Below are 12,935 nucleotides of genomic sequence, written 5' to 3'. Positions count from 1 at the left end.
TGTTATTGTTAACCTGCTGAACTTTGTTTGTGCTGATCTAGGTAGTTTTATTGTAATTCTTCAGGATGCTTAGTTGTTGGCTTTTCCTGGAGAGAAACGGTCCTTTCAGGCTAAGTGAAGTGCAGAAGTTTTGTAGGGGACTGTTATTCGTGTGACACCAGCTTATAAAGGCCAGCTTACTTAGCCTGCACTCTTCTAAATATGAACTTAATTCCAGTCTTTTAGTTAACCCTTCTACTCTGGGAATCCAATTTTCCCACTGACTGACAAAGACAAATGAAACAACCAGAACTATGGAGTGCTCTACGTCCCTTGTTCATAATTTGATGAGGATGATGATTGTATATTTCATTTCACACAAGGTACATACAAAAAGTTCAAGATTTTCAAAACTGTGTGATTAAAATTAGGTTCCTAAATCCATATTTAGGTCCCAGTCCTGTAACTGACTCCACACAAACAGACTCCATAGTCCATGTGGAATCAACAGGAGGTACATGGTCCTATGCACCTAATTACGTGTCCTGTTTTTAATATATGCTGAGCAGCCAGCAGCTCCAAGGTACACTGAATCAGAGTGCAGTCTTACCCCAGTGAAGTCAATGGGCGTTCTGCCATTCATTTCTGTGGGGCAGAATTTCACCCTATTTTAGCTATAAATAAATTTGGGAACCCAGTTTTGAAAATCTTGACCAAAATCTGTAAAATCAATGCATGAAGCATAAAGCTGGTACTTATCATACTGATTTATCTTAGCATGTATTTTGTTTCTGTTTCTGTTGTAATATGAGGCATTTTCTTTTGTAAGAGGTATTTGGCAAAGTCTATTCAAAAACCTCCTGATGGGAATTAACAAACCATACAGGAAGAGCCAAATTGTGCAGCCCTTCCTCACACTGGGGAGCCCTTACTCAGACAAATAGTTTCATGCCAGTGGTTCTACTTAAAGAAAGGAGTGCTCAGCAAAAGGGTTGTTGTACATTCAGGTCCTAATTTTGTATACATGAAACAAAATATTCCAGCTATTCTGATTTCTCCTTTGTGAATGAGGCAGCCTTTAGGGTAAAATATTACTTCAGATGAAGAGGGTAGCTTGAACATTTTTGCCTCAAGATTCAGCCAGTATATGCCAAAATTCACCCCAGAGCAAATATTAATGGCAGAGTTAAACCCCTTGGGCAAATTAACATGTAAATATAATGGTTTGTGAAAGAAAACACTGACAGCGCCATTATAGTTAAGGAATTGACAGTGTAAATCATTACACTGTGATCTATGAACCATGGTCTGAAGCCAGCTGCTCTTATACTTCTGTCTGGTACAGGAATAGCAACAAGTGCAGCACTGCTGCTATAGGCTTTCCCTCTTAGCAGGAGGTCAGATGTTGGCAAAGGTAATGCTCAACGGATAGCTTGTCAGGTAAAGGAGGTAAGAGGAACACTCTTGATTGGCTGTTTTTCATGCTGCTTGCTTTGTGTCATTTGAATTTTTGAGGTCAGGGTAACAATGAAAAACTGACACACACACCCCCATCTAGTCTGATTCTAATTATGCTTCTGTCACCGAGGCACCTTAGCCCTGGTCTACACTAGGAGTTTAGGTCGAATTTAGCAGCATTAAATCGATGTAAACCTGCACCCATCCACATGATGAAGCCCTTTATTTCGACTTAAAGGGCTCTTAAAATCGATTTCCTTACTCCACCCCTGACAAGTGAATTAGCGCTTAAATCGGCCTTGCCGGGTCGAATTTGGGGTACTGTGGACACAATTCGACGGTATTGGCCTCCGGGAGCTATCCCAGAGTGCTCCATTGTGACCGCTCTGGACAGCACTCTCAACTCAGATGCACTGGCCAGGTAGATAGGAAAAGAACTGCGAACTTTTAAATCTCATTTCCTGTTTGGCCAGCGTGGCAAGCTGCAGGTGACCATGCAGAGCTCATCAGCAGAGGTGACCATGATGGAGTCCCAGAATCGCAAGAGCTCCAGCATGGACCGAACGGGAGGTACGGGTTCTGATCGCTGTATGGGGAGAGGAATCCGTGCTATCAGAACTACGTTTCAGTTTTCGAAATGCCAAAACCTTTGTCAAAATCTCCCAGGGCATGAAGGACAGAGGCCATAACAGGGACCCGAAGCAGTGCCGCGTGAAACTTAAGGAGCTAAGGCAAGTCTACCAGAAAACCAGAGAGGCGAATGGCTGCTCCGGGTCAAAGCCCCAAACATGCCGCTTCTATGATGAGCTGCATGCCATTTTAGGGGGTTCAGCCACCATTACCCCAGCCGTGTTGTTTGACTCCTTCAATGGAGATGGAGGCAACACGGAAGCAGGTTTTGGGGACGAAGAAGATGAGGAGGAGGAGGAGGAGGTTGTAGATAGCTCACAGCAAGCAAGCGGAGAAACTGGTTTTCCCGACAGCCAGGAACTGTTTCTCACCCTGGACCTGGAGCCAGTACCCCCTGAACCCACCCAAGGCTGCCTCCTGGACCTGGCAGGTGGAGAAGGGACCTCCGATGAGTGTACCTTTTAAAATACTATACATGGTTTAAAAGCAAGCATGTGAAAGGATGTACTCCCAAAGCCTTTGCAAAAGGTTTCTGGAGAGGGCAGCCTTATTGCATCCTTCATGGTAGGACACTTTACCACTCCAGGCCAGTAACACATACCCAGGAATCATTGTACAACAAAGCATTGCAGTGTATGTTTGCTGGCGTTCAAACAGCATCCGTTCTTTATCTCTCCGTGTTATCCTCAGGAGAGTGAGATATCATTCATGGTCACCTGGTTGAAATAGGTGCTTTTCTTCAGGGGACACTCCGAGGAGCCCGTTCCTGCTGGGCTGTTTCCCTGTTGCTGAACAGAAATGTTCCCCACCGTTAGTCACAGGGAGAGGGGAGGGTTGAGGGGGTAGCCACGCGGTGTGGGGAGGCAAAATGCGACCTTGTAACGAAAGCACATGTGCTATAAATGTAATGTTAACAGCAAGGTTTACCCTGAAAGAGTGTAGCCACTGTTTTATAAAATGTGTCTTTTTAAATACCGCTGTCCCTTTTTTTTTCTCCACCAGCTGCATGTGTTTCAATGATCACAGGATCTTCTCCTTCCCAGAGGCTAGTGAAGATTAGAGAGAAAAAAAAACGCACTCGTGATGAAATGTTCTCTGAGCTCATGCTGTCCTCCCACACTGACAGAGCACAGACGAATGCATGGAGGCAAATAATGTCAGAGTGCAGGAAAGCACAAAATGACCAGGAGGAGTGGTGGCGGGCTGAAGAGAGTAAGTGGCGGGCTGAAGAGAGTAAGTGGCAGGCTGAAGACAGGGCTGAAGCTCAAATGTGGCGGCAGAATGATGAGAGGAGGCAGGATTCAATGCTGAGACTGCTGGAGGATCAAACCAGTATGCTCCAGTGTATAGTTGAGCTGCAGCAAAGGCAGCTGGAGCACAGACTGCCACTACAGCCCCTGTGTAACCAACCGCCCTCCTCCCCAAGTTCCATAGCCTCCACACCCAGACGCCCAAGAACGCGGTGGGGGGGGGCCTCCGGCCAACCAGCCACTGCGCCACAGAGGATTGCCCAAAAAAAAAAAGAAGGCTGGCATTCAATAAATTTTAAAGTTGTAAACTTTTAAAGTGCTGTGTGGCATTTTCCTTCCCTCCTCCACCACCCCTCCTGGGCTACCTTGGTAGTCATCCCCCTCTTTGTGTGATGAATGAATAAAGAATGCATGAATGTGAAGCAACAATGACTTTATTGCCTCTGCAAGCGGTGATCGAACGGAGGAGGGGAGGGTGGTTAGCTTACAGGGAAGTAGAGTGAACCGAGGGGCGGGGGGTTTCATCAAGGAGAAACAAAGAGAACTTTCACACCGTAGCCTGGCCAGTCATGAAACTGGTTTTCAAAGCTTCTCTGATGCGTACCGCGCCCTCCTGTGCTCTTCTAACTGCCCTGGTGTCTGGCTGCGCATAACCAGCAGCCAGGCGATTTGCCTCAACCTCCCACCCCGCCATAAACGTCTCCCCCTTACTCTCACAGATATTGTGGAGCACACAGCAAGCAGTAATAACAGTGGGAATATTGGTTTCGCTGAGGTCTAAGCGAGTCAGTAAACTGCGCCAGCGCGCCTTTAAACGTCCAAATGCACATTCTACCACCATTCTGCACTTACTCCGCCTGTGGTTGAACAGCTCCTGACTACTGTCCAGGCTGCCTGTGTACGGCTTCATGAGCCATGGCATTAAGGGGTAGGCTGGGTCCCCAACTATAACTATAGGCATTTCAACATCCCCAACAGTTATTTTCTGGTCTGGGAATAAAGTCCCTTCCTGCAGCTTTTGAAACAGACCAGAGTTCCTGAAGATGCGAGTGTCATGTACCTTTCCCGGCCATCCCACGTTGATGTTGGTGAAACGTCCCTTGTGATCCACCAGAGCTTGCAGCACTATTGAAAAGTACCCCTTGCGGTTTATGTATTCGCAGGCTTGGTGCTCCGGTGCCAAGATAGGGATATGGGTTCCGTCTTTGGCCCCACCACAGTTAGGAAATCCCATTGCAGCAAAGCCATCCACTATGACCTGCACATTTCCCAAGGTCACTACCCTTGATATCAGCAGATCTTTGATTGCGTGGGCTACTTGCATCACAGCAGCCCTCACAGTAGATTTGCCCACTCCAAATTGATTCCCAACTGACCGGTAGCTGTTTGGCGTTGCAAGCTTCCACAGGGCTATCGCCACTCGCTTCTCAACTGTGAGGGCTGCTCTCATCTTGGTATTCATGCGCTTCAGGGCAGGGGAAAGCAAGTCACAAAGTTCCATGAAAGTGCCCCTACGCATGCGAAAGTTTCGCAGCCACTGGGAATCGTCCCAGACCTGCAACACTATGCGTTCCCACCAGTCTGTGCTTGTTTCCCGAGCCCAGAATCGGCGTTCCACAGCATGAACCTGCCCCATTAGCACCATGATGCATGCATTGGCAGGGCCCATGCTTTCAGAGAAATCTGTGTCCATGTCCTGATCACTCACGTGACCGCGCTGACGTCGCCTCCTCGCCCGGTATCGCTTTGCCAGGTTCTGGTGCTGCATATACTGCTGGATAATGCGTGTGGTGTTTAATGTGCTCCTAATTGCCAAAGTGAGCTGAGCGGCCTCCATGCTTGCCTTGGTATGGCGTCCGCACAGAAAAAAGGCGCAGAACGATTGTCTGCCGTTCCTCTGACGGAGGGAGGGGCGACTGACGACACGGCTTACAGGGTTGGCTTCAGGGAGCTAAAATCAACAAAGGGGGTGGCTTTACATCAAGGAGTATTTCAGGCAGGACTTCACGGAGGGTTCCAATAAGAAATGGTGCACCTAAGTTATTGTTCTTATTGGAACAAGGAGGTTAGCCTGGCCTCTGATTGATACATGGCTAGATTTACCTCGCTGCACCTTCTCTGTGAGTGACTGCAGTGTGACTTAGAGGAATGAGTCCCCTAGACGGGGGATGGGGGGAAGCAAATGAGTACAAAACAAATCTGGTCTATTTCTTGTTTTGATCCACTCCATCTATCTTTTACATCTTTGGCTGACTGCAGGACTAAAGAGTATGACTTGGTCAAGTCACTCCAAATTTAGTCCCTGTGCCCATGTCTGCCCAGGCGCTCCTGGCCGACGTGGCCAGGAGCACCTCGGACATGACGATGACGGCTACCAGTCGTATTGTACTGTCTGTTGCCACAAGGCAGTGGGTTGCTGCTCCTGTGCAGCAATGCAGTACCGCGTCTGCCAGCACCCAGGAGACATACGGTGACAGTAAGCTGAGCGGGCTCCATGCTTGCCGTTGTATGGCGTCTGCACAGGTAACTCAGGAAAAAAGGCGCGAAACGATTGTCTGCCCTTGCTTTCACGGAGAGAGGGAGGGAATGGGGGCCTGACGATATGTACCCAGAACCACCCGCGACAATGTTTTAGCCCCATCAGGCATTGGGATCTCAACCCAGAATTCCAGTGGGCAGCGGAGACTGCGGGAACTGTGGGATAGCTACCCTCAGTGCAACACTCTGGAAGTTGACTCTAGCCTCGGTACTGTGGAAGCACTCCGCCGAGTTAATGCACTTAATGCACTTAGAGCATGTCATAAATATAAAGGGAAGGGTAAACCCCTTTGAAATCCTTCCTGGCCAGGGGAAAGCTCCTCTCACCTGTAAAGGGTTAAGAAGCTAAAGGTAACCTCGCTGGCACCTGACCAAAATGACCAATGAGGAGACAAGATACTTTCAAAAGCTGGGAGGAGGGAGAGAAACAAAGGGTCTGTGGCTGTCTGTATGCTGCGCTTGCCAGGGACAGAACAGGAATGGAGTCTTAGAACTTTTAGTAAGTAATCTAGCTAGGTATGTGTTAGATTATGATTTCTTTAAATGGCTGAGAAAAGAATTGTGCTGAATAGAATAACTATTTCTGTCTGTGTATCTTTTTTGTAACTTAAGGTTTTGCCTCGAGGGGTTCTCTATGTTTTTGAATCTAATTACCCTGTAAGATATCTACCATCCTGATTTTACAGGGGGGATTTCTTTATTTCTATTTACTTCTATTTTTTATTAAAAGTCTTCTTGTAAAACACTGAATGCTTTTTCATTGTTCTCAGATCCAAGGGTTTGGGTCTGTGGTCACCTATGCAAATTGGTGAGGCTTTTTATCCAACATTTCCCAGGAAAGGGGGGGTGCAAGTGTTGGGAGGATTGTTCATTGTTCTTAAGATCCAAGGGTCTGGGTCTGTAGTCACCTAGGCAAATTGGTGAGGCTTTTTACCAAACCTTGTCCAGAAAGTGGGGTGCAAGGTTTTGGGAAGTATTTTGGGGGGGAAGGACGCGTCCAAACAGCTCTTCCCCAGTAACCAGTATTAGTTTGGTGGTGGTAGCGGCCAGTCCAAGGATAACGGGTGTAATATTTTGTACCTTGGGGAAGTTTTGACCTAAGCTGGTAAAGATAAGCTTAGGAGGTTTTTCATGGAGGTCCCCACATCTGTACCCTAGAGTTCAGAGTGGGGGAGGAACCTTGACAGAGCATTTTTTGTGGGGACACACACACTCGAATATATAAAACTGATTTCTAAAAAACCGACTTCTATAAATTCGACCTAATTTCATAGTGTAGACATACCCTTAGTATTGGTTAAAGACAGCTGCCCGCTGTGTTGATGTTGCATTCTATATGCTTTGAGAGTAGTTGAATGCCTGTCAGAGGTTTCAGAAAAGGGTTTCAAGTGCTGCCATCTTCCTGCAATATTAGTAGATCAAGCTTTGAATATAACATAATCAATGCAAGAGCAATAAACTTTGGACCTGATCCTTGGTTCCATTGAAGCAAATGGCAAAACTCCTCTTGGCTTCAATGGGATAGCATTTGGCATTTTTAACCTAGATAGTTTATATTAAGATTATCGTACTTCACCTCAACAGTGCCACTGAAACCCTTTTTTTCCTACAGTAGCGGCATTCAGTTTTCTTCTGACTCCAAAATATACTAATGTTAAAAAAACAAACCAACAAAAATCCATAGAGCATCCCTCTAGAATTTAAAAAAGAGAAGCATTGCAACTAGAAAAGTGAGTGGAATATGAGAACATTAGAAAGTTCCTTGCCATTCATGGTGTTGCAGTTCAAGTGATATCTCTTTTGTATATAACATACCATAATGGCATTCTTCAGTAAGTCAAATGGAGAACTGGACCAACTGCTATAAAGAATGAGAAACTGAATATTAATGAATGAGAAACTGGTATATTATTTGAGAGGAATGTAATGTAGCTAATGAGTTTATATTTGGGCTATGGTTTATAGTGGGGCTTAAGCATGACTTGTAATATTCATCTCCCAGTCTGCTCTCTGGATCAAAACTATATACCCTATGCAATGCTAATGATTCCCCATTTTTCCATTAATGGATAATTCATATAACAGCATCTTATAACTACAATTTTTAACTTCTGAGTAGTTCTAAACTGTATCCTGTTTATTTTTTTTATTAGACTTATTTTTAACTTGGTTTACATCCTTAATTTTCTTGTTAAATAGGTGCCTTGCAAATTACTGTCCGCTTTTCAATCAAAATATTTTATTTTTGGCTTTTAATATTACGACACCTTGATTCACTGCGTGGTGCTTTAAGCCAAAGTGACACAGTTTCATGCAAAACAAACTGGCCATTGGTATGATATGGGAGAATAGCATACAGAAGTGTCTGTGGGGTTAGCACCGCAGCAGTGCTCTACCTGGGTCTAGAAAGTCTTTAGGATTTTTTTTAAAATAGATATAAGTGTGGAAAACAAATCCATGCATTAATAATCCCTTTGTGCGAACATCAGTGTGATTTTTAATGTCCTGAATACTTAACTACTTAGCTAGTGCAAAGAGTTCATTTAACGTTCTGCAGCAAGCTTACTCATTTTTTGATAGATTTAGGGTGGGTAAAATGGTTTCTCATGTTGTGACTGAACTACTTCTGTCTTTTTTTCCCTTCCATTTCTAACATGTTTGGGTTTGGTGTTTTGGGGCGACTTATCTCTTTTTCTCTTCCACCTTCCCTCTTTCTGTCCCATTGCATGCCTCTTTCCTTGGTTTGATCTCAGAGAGGAGAAGGAGTATGAAGAAGAAGAAGAGGAGCCACCAGTCACAGAGCCTAATACTGAGGATGAGGGGGAGGAAGAGGCCACTAGGCAGGTCAAACCCAGGTACCAGGCTTCAGTGTCCCTCCCCTCACCTTTCCTGATCTCACCGCCAATATTTGTAGCATGAATTCACCTTACTGATTTATAGTACTCAACTATCCTGGAAAACGTTTTCCTACTTTTCATTTTAAAAAGTACCTTCGGAAAAGCCTTTTGAATCAACAAAGCCTTGTTCATATTTATGAAAATATTTAAATGCATTTAATTATAAAAATCCAATAGATTGCACACTAGCTACACTAATTTGGTTCAGAAGATTTAACAAGCAGAGATGATGATGGAATTTTATGCATGTGCCTAATTTCATCCCTTTCAGCAAAGCAATTCATTGCATGCTGAAGTACTTTGCTGAGCTGGGGCCTCTGTGAACCTCTTCCTGAGCATCCTTTGTTAGTGTTTCCATGATTCATCATCACAGACAAAAATGTGCCTTTTTCATGGTTATAATTTTTTTATGAATTGTTACTGATATAAAAATATTACCATTTCTGGAATATTGCCAACTAGTTATTTTAGAATTTTTAACAAATTTTATAGGGGAAAAATACTTAACCTAGGGACAATGCTGGACACAGGCATGCATTCGCATGTATATATGTAAACAGACTCTAGCTATCAATATTACATGTTCACATGTAATATTTTCCATTTGTTTTCTGAGGTTCATATGAATTTGGCCAATGGTAACTTTATCCTAATAAATAAATCAGAAAAAGAAAATATGCTTTCTCTTCTAGACAGCCATTTGATTTAAGTTAAAATGTTTGGCTCTGCAATTCTGCAAAATGAGATTGGATTTTTTTTTAACTTAACCGCACTCATACAGACTTCTACAACGCTGAAGGAGGAAAGGAAACTGTTTAATGTGCAAATTCCAAAGAAAATATTGTAATGTCGTTATTAATGTCTTCCAGTCTGCAAATCTAGCCAATGGCCTTCTGAAAATTTAAAATTAAGTGATAATTTCCTCAAATCCAATGCTTAAAAGTAGGAGCTAAAAATTCAGTTATTTAATTACCTGAATATAAAACAATATTATGTAAAGAGGTGTAATTGACAAATCATATACGGCATGTTTTTGCTTATGTAACTTTCATACTTTTAAAATAATATCTACTTTGATATGGCTAGAGTGATATTCAGATCGTTGTTCAAAATACTACCTTTTAACTGCCTTTGTAAAATAGCGGGGTGTGACCTCCTCCGGCTCCTATGCAGAGGTATGGTCAGGCAATTCTTTATGCTGCCCCTCCGCAGGCGCTGCCCCTGCAGCTCCCATTAGCCATGGTCCCGGCCAATGGAAGCTGCAGGGGCTGCACTTGGGGTGGGGGCAGCATGCGGAGCCCCCTGGCTGACCCTGCGTGTAGGATCTGCTTCTGGGAGCCACGCGTAGCAGGGGCCAACCCCTGACCCCACTCCCCAGCTGAAGCGCTTGAGCAGGGCAAGCCCCGGACATCTGAAGGGCCAGACGCAGCCCTCAGGCCATAGTTTGCCCACCCTGTGCTACACAGTTGGAGTTCAGAGGGGCAGGGGTGGTGAAATCAACCCACCAATCTAGTAACCCAGCTCAGGGCTGCAATGCCAGCCCCCCATAGTTGCTATTCCAGCCTATGGGCTCTGGATGTCAAGGCTAACCGTGCACAAATTCAGATCCCATGGTTCCTTGCCTGTCCTGCCTCTGGTCCTCATTTATTACAATAACACTAAGCTACGCAGGGCCAATGCAAAGACCCCTTTCTACTGCCCTTGGAGCACAGGCATCTAGACACAACTGATCTGCTTGCAGTTCCCTCATGCAGCCCCCATGTAGTGATTAAATGGGGTAAAAGCCTTGTGCTGACACTCTTATAGTGAGAATTGTCATGGAAGTCCTTAAAGAGGTACATAAGCACACTGATAGCACATTGCTTTTAAATCTACTGTTGGGTTTTGTTTTGATAGAAGAATACTGATTTGGGTCATTTTGGGCTTCATCTCTGGTAAATGAGTTTTATATAATAATACCTGCTCTGTTATAGCGCTTTGTGTCAGTGGATCTCACCATACTTATATGAACATGTCATATGAAAATACAGGATGGTATTGAGATAGCAGGCTGTTAGACTTGGGCATACATCATAAATTACCTGTTCTTTGGGCCAGATCATCCAATATGGTAAGGCTGCTTTTGGGCTTAACTGGTCACTTGAGGATAGTATACAGAACTGTAGTGAAAAAGATTCATGAAAACTAGATTCCAGGTTCTGAATTTCCATGGGTCCAATCCCTTCCCTTCCTCTAAACCAAATCTAAACATTCCTCATTTTTTCCAACCCTAAGAAGAATCCCTCTAGGATACAAAGCTTTGAGCTTCCTAGCTTTTTAAAAGTGATGGCAATTGGCTACATTTGGGAAGTTGTTGTTTTTGTTTGACTCTGCTGGATTCCCCCTCCCCCCCAACTATGTGCTCTTTGATCCTTTCTCTCCTTATCCTGCTTTGCCTTTTCTCTCTTTCCTTCCTCACCACACCCTCCCTTGCAGTGAGGTCCCAGACGTAAACCTGGTTGCAAATGAAAAGCTGCAGAATGAGAATCAGAGTTCTGATTCTTCAACCGTCTCAAGTGCAGTTTCTCAAGCCGAGAGGCCTCCCTCATGCTCTAAAGCCAAGAGTCCGCCCAGCAGCTCATCTTCTGTGCCTGATTCATCTGTCTCACTCCATTATTCTGTTTATTCATCACCATCCTCTCCTGCACTTAACTCCTCCCAAAATTCATCAGCATCTATTACTCCAAAGGCATCTCCAACTGTAGAGAAATTGCCTTATGTACCACATAGCCCTTTTCACCTTTTCTCCTATGACTTTGAAGAGTCTCCAGCAACTGTTACAGAAAAGGAAGCAGAGGTTATCAGGGAAAACAGGTAGATTTTATGCAGCTGGCATTCATTTTTAGATGAATTAATAACATCTTTCTAGAGTTTTATTGTACTATTTACATGCTCTTTGTGTTGCATTGTTCCTAGAACATACTGTATTAGTTTTAGTCATGTTAGCCTATATTTTAACATGATTGATTCTCCCTCCTTGGTCTTCGATACTCTTATTTCATCCTGTTTCTCTTCAAGATACATAGTTAATAACTGGCCTCTTCTAAGTGACAATAAAAAAAACATGATAAAAGCATCTTTTGGGGAAAAGGGTTATGGGCATCAATTTTTCTTTCATTTATGTTGTATTATTTTCAGGAGTAATTTCAAGAAAATCATTAAAAAGAAAAGGACTACTTGTAGCACCTTAGAGACTAACAAATTTATTTGAGCATCAGGAAATCATTGGCGTTATACTGATGTAAAAGCTGTGTGAGATCAACATCAGGCTCTAGAAATTTTAGGGTGAAATCCTGGTTCTGCTGAAATCAGTGACAAAACTCCCATTGATTTTGGTGGGGCTGGGATTTCACCTCCAGTGCTCTTGCATTGCACTGCTTAAGTACAGACACAGCCATAGCTTTTCTTTCTGCCGTTTCAAGTTGTCTGTGTCACAAGAGATGTATAATAGGTTTAATCCTAAAAAGCTATCATACAAGTGAAAATAGGGAAACAGCCATACTTTAATTTAAAACTTCCAGATACACACTGGAATGAGATTTAATAAGCCACTTACAGTATTATAGGTTTATAATATAATTGATTATTCGCAACACTTTGAGGTTTACCAGCCGATTAGCGGTTATACTGCCCTTACTGAGCATAGTAGTAAATCCTCAATGCACATGTTTTCAATAAGAAATTGGTAAATATTTTGCATATAGTAAAAGTCTTAGCAAATAAAATATTTAGATTTATTTGGATTGTTATTTTGTTATGCAAAATCATTAAGTCTGACAAGTTACTGCAGATTCTTATCCCCTACTTATCTCTCTTTATCATATGATGCTTACTGAAAGTTATGCAGATTTTTATCTTTGCAATGGGATAGGGAGTGGATGATTTTCACTTTCATACCCACGCTGACATCATTTGCTTCTGACAGACTACAGATGCCAAGGTCTCTCTTCACTAGTTAGTATGTTTTGTAGCCTCCAAACACTCTAAAAGGAATTGAGTGATACTATTCCACCACTCAACACTTGGAATATAAAGAGCACTTCCCTTTTTCAAAGGATTTTCCCTTCCCTTTCACAAGGATCATTTAACCCTCCCAACATCCCATGAGAGAGATGTAAGTAGTGTTATCTAAATATCTTAGATG

At 43.4% G+C, this 12,935-nt stretch overlaps 1 protein-coding gene across 6 annotated transcripts in view; it reads left to right on the top strand.

The window, feature by feature from the left end:
- Positions 1-12,935, top strand: part of FHOD3 (formin homology 2 domain containing 3) — a 625,903-nt gene that overhangs the window by 477,209 nt on the left and 135,759 nt on the right. For 3 of the 6 annotated variants that reach the window (XM_073332691.1, XM_073332695.1, XM_073332690.1), the window contains exon 11: positions 8,609-8,710. The exons of the other annotated variants lie outside the window; for them this stretch is intronic. In XM_073332691.1, the coding sequence (XP_073188792.1) occupies positions 8,609-8,710 (102 nt within the window). The remainder of the gene's footprint in view (positions 1-8,608; positions 8,711-12,935) is intronic. 6 annotated transcript variants of the gene reach the window in all.

This window comes from Lepidochelys kempii, chromosome 2, assembly GCF_965140265.1.
Source record: "Lepidochelys kempii isolate rLepKem1 chromosome 2, rLepKem1.hap2, whole genome shotgun sequence".
NCBI lineage: Eukaryota > Metazoa > Chordata > Testudines > Cheloniidae > Lepidochelys > Lepidochelys kempii.
The sequence above is the reverse complement of the archived record's forward strand: the minus strand, read 5'-3'. Positions and strand labels throughout refer to the sequence as shown.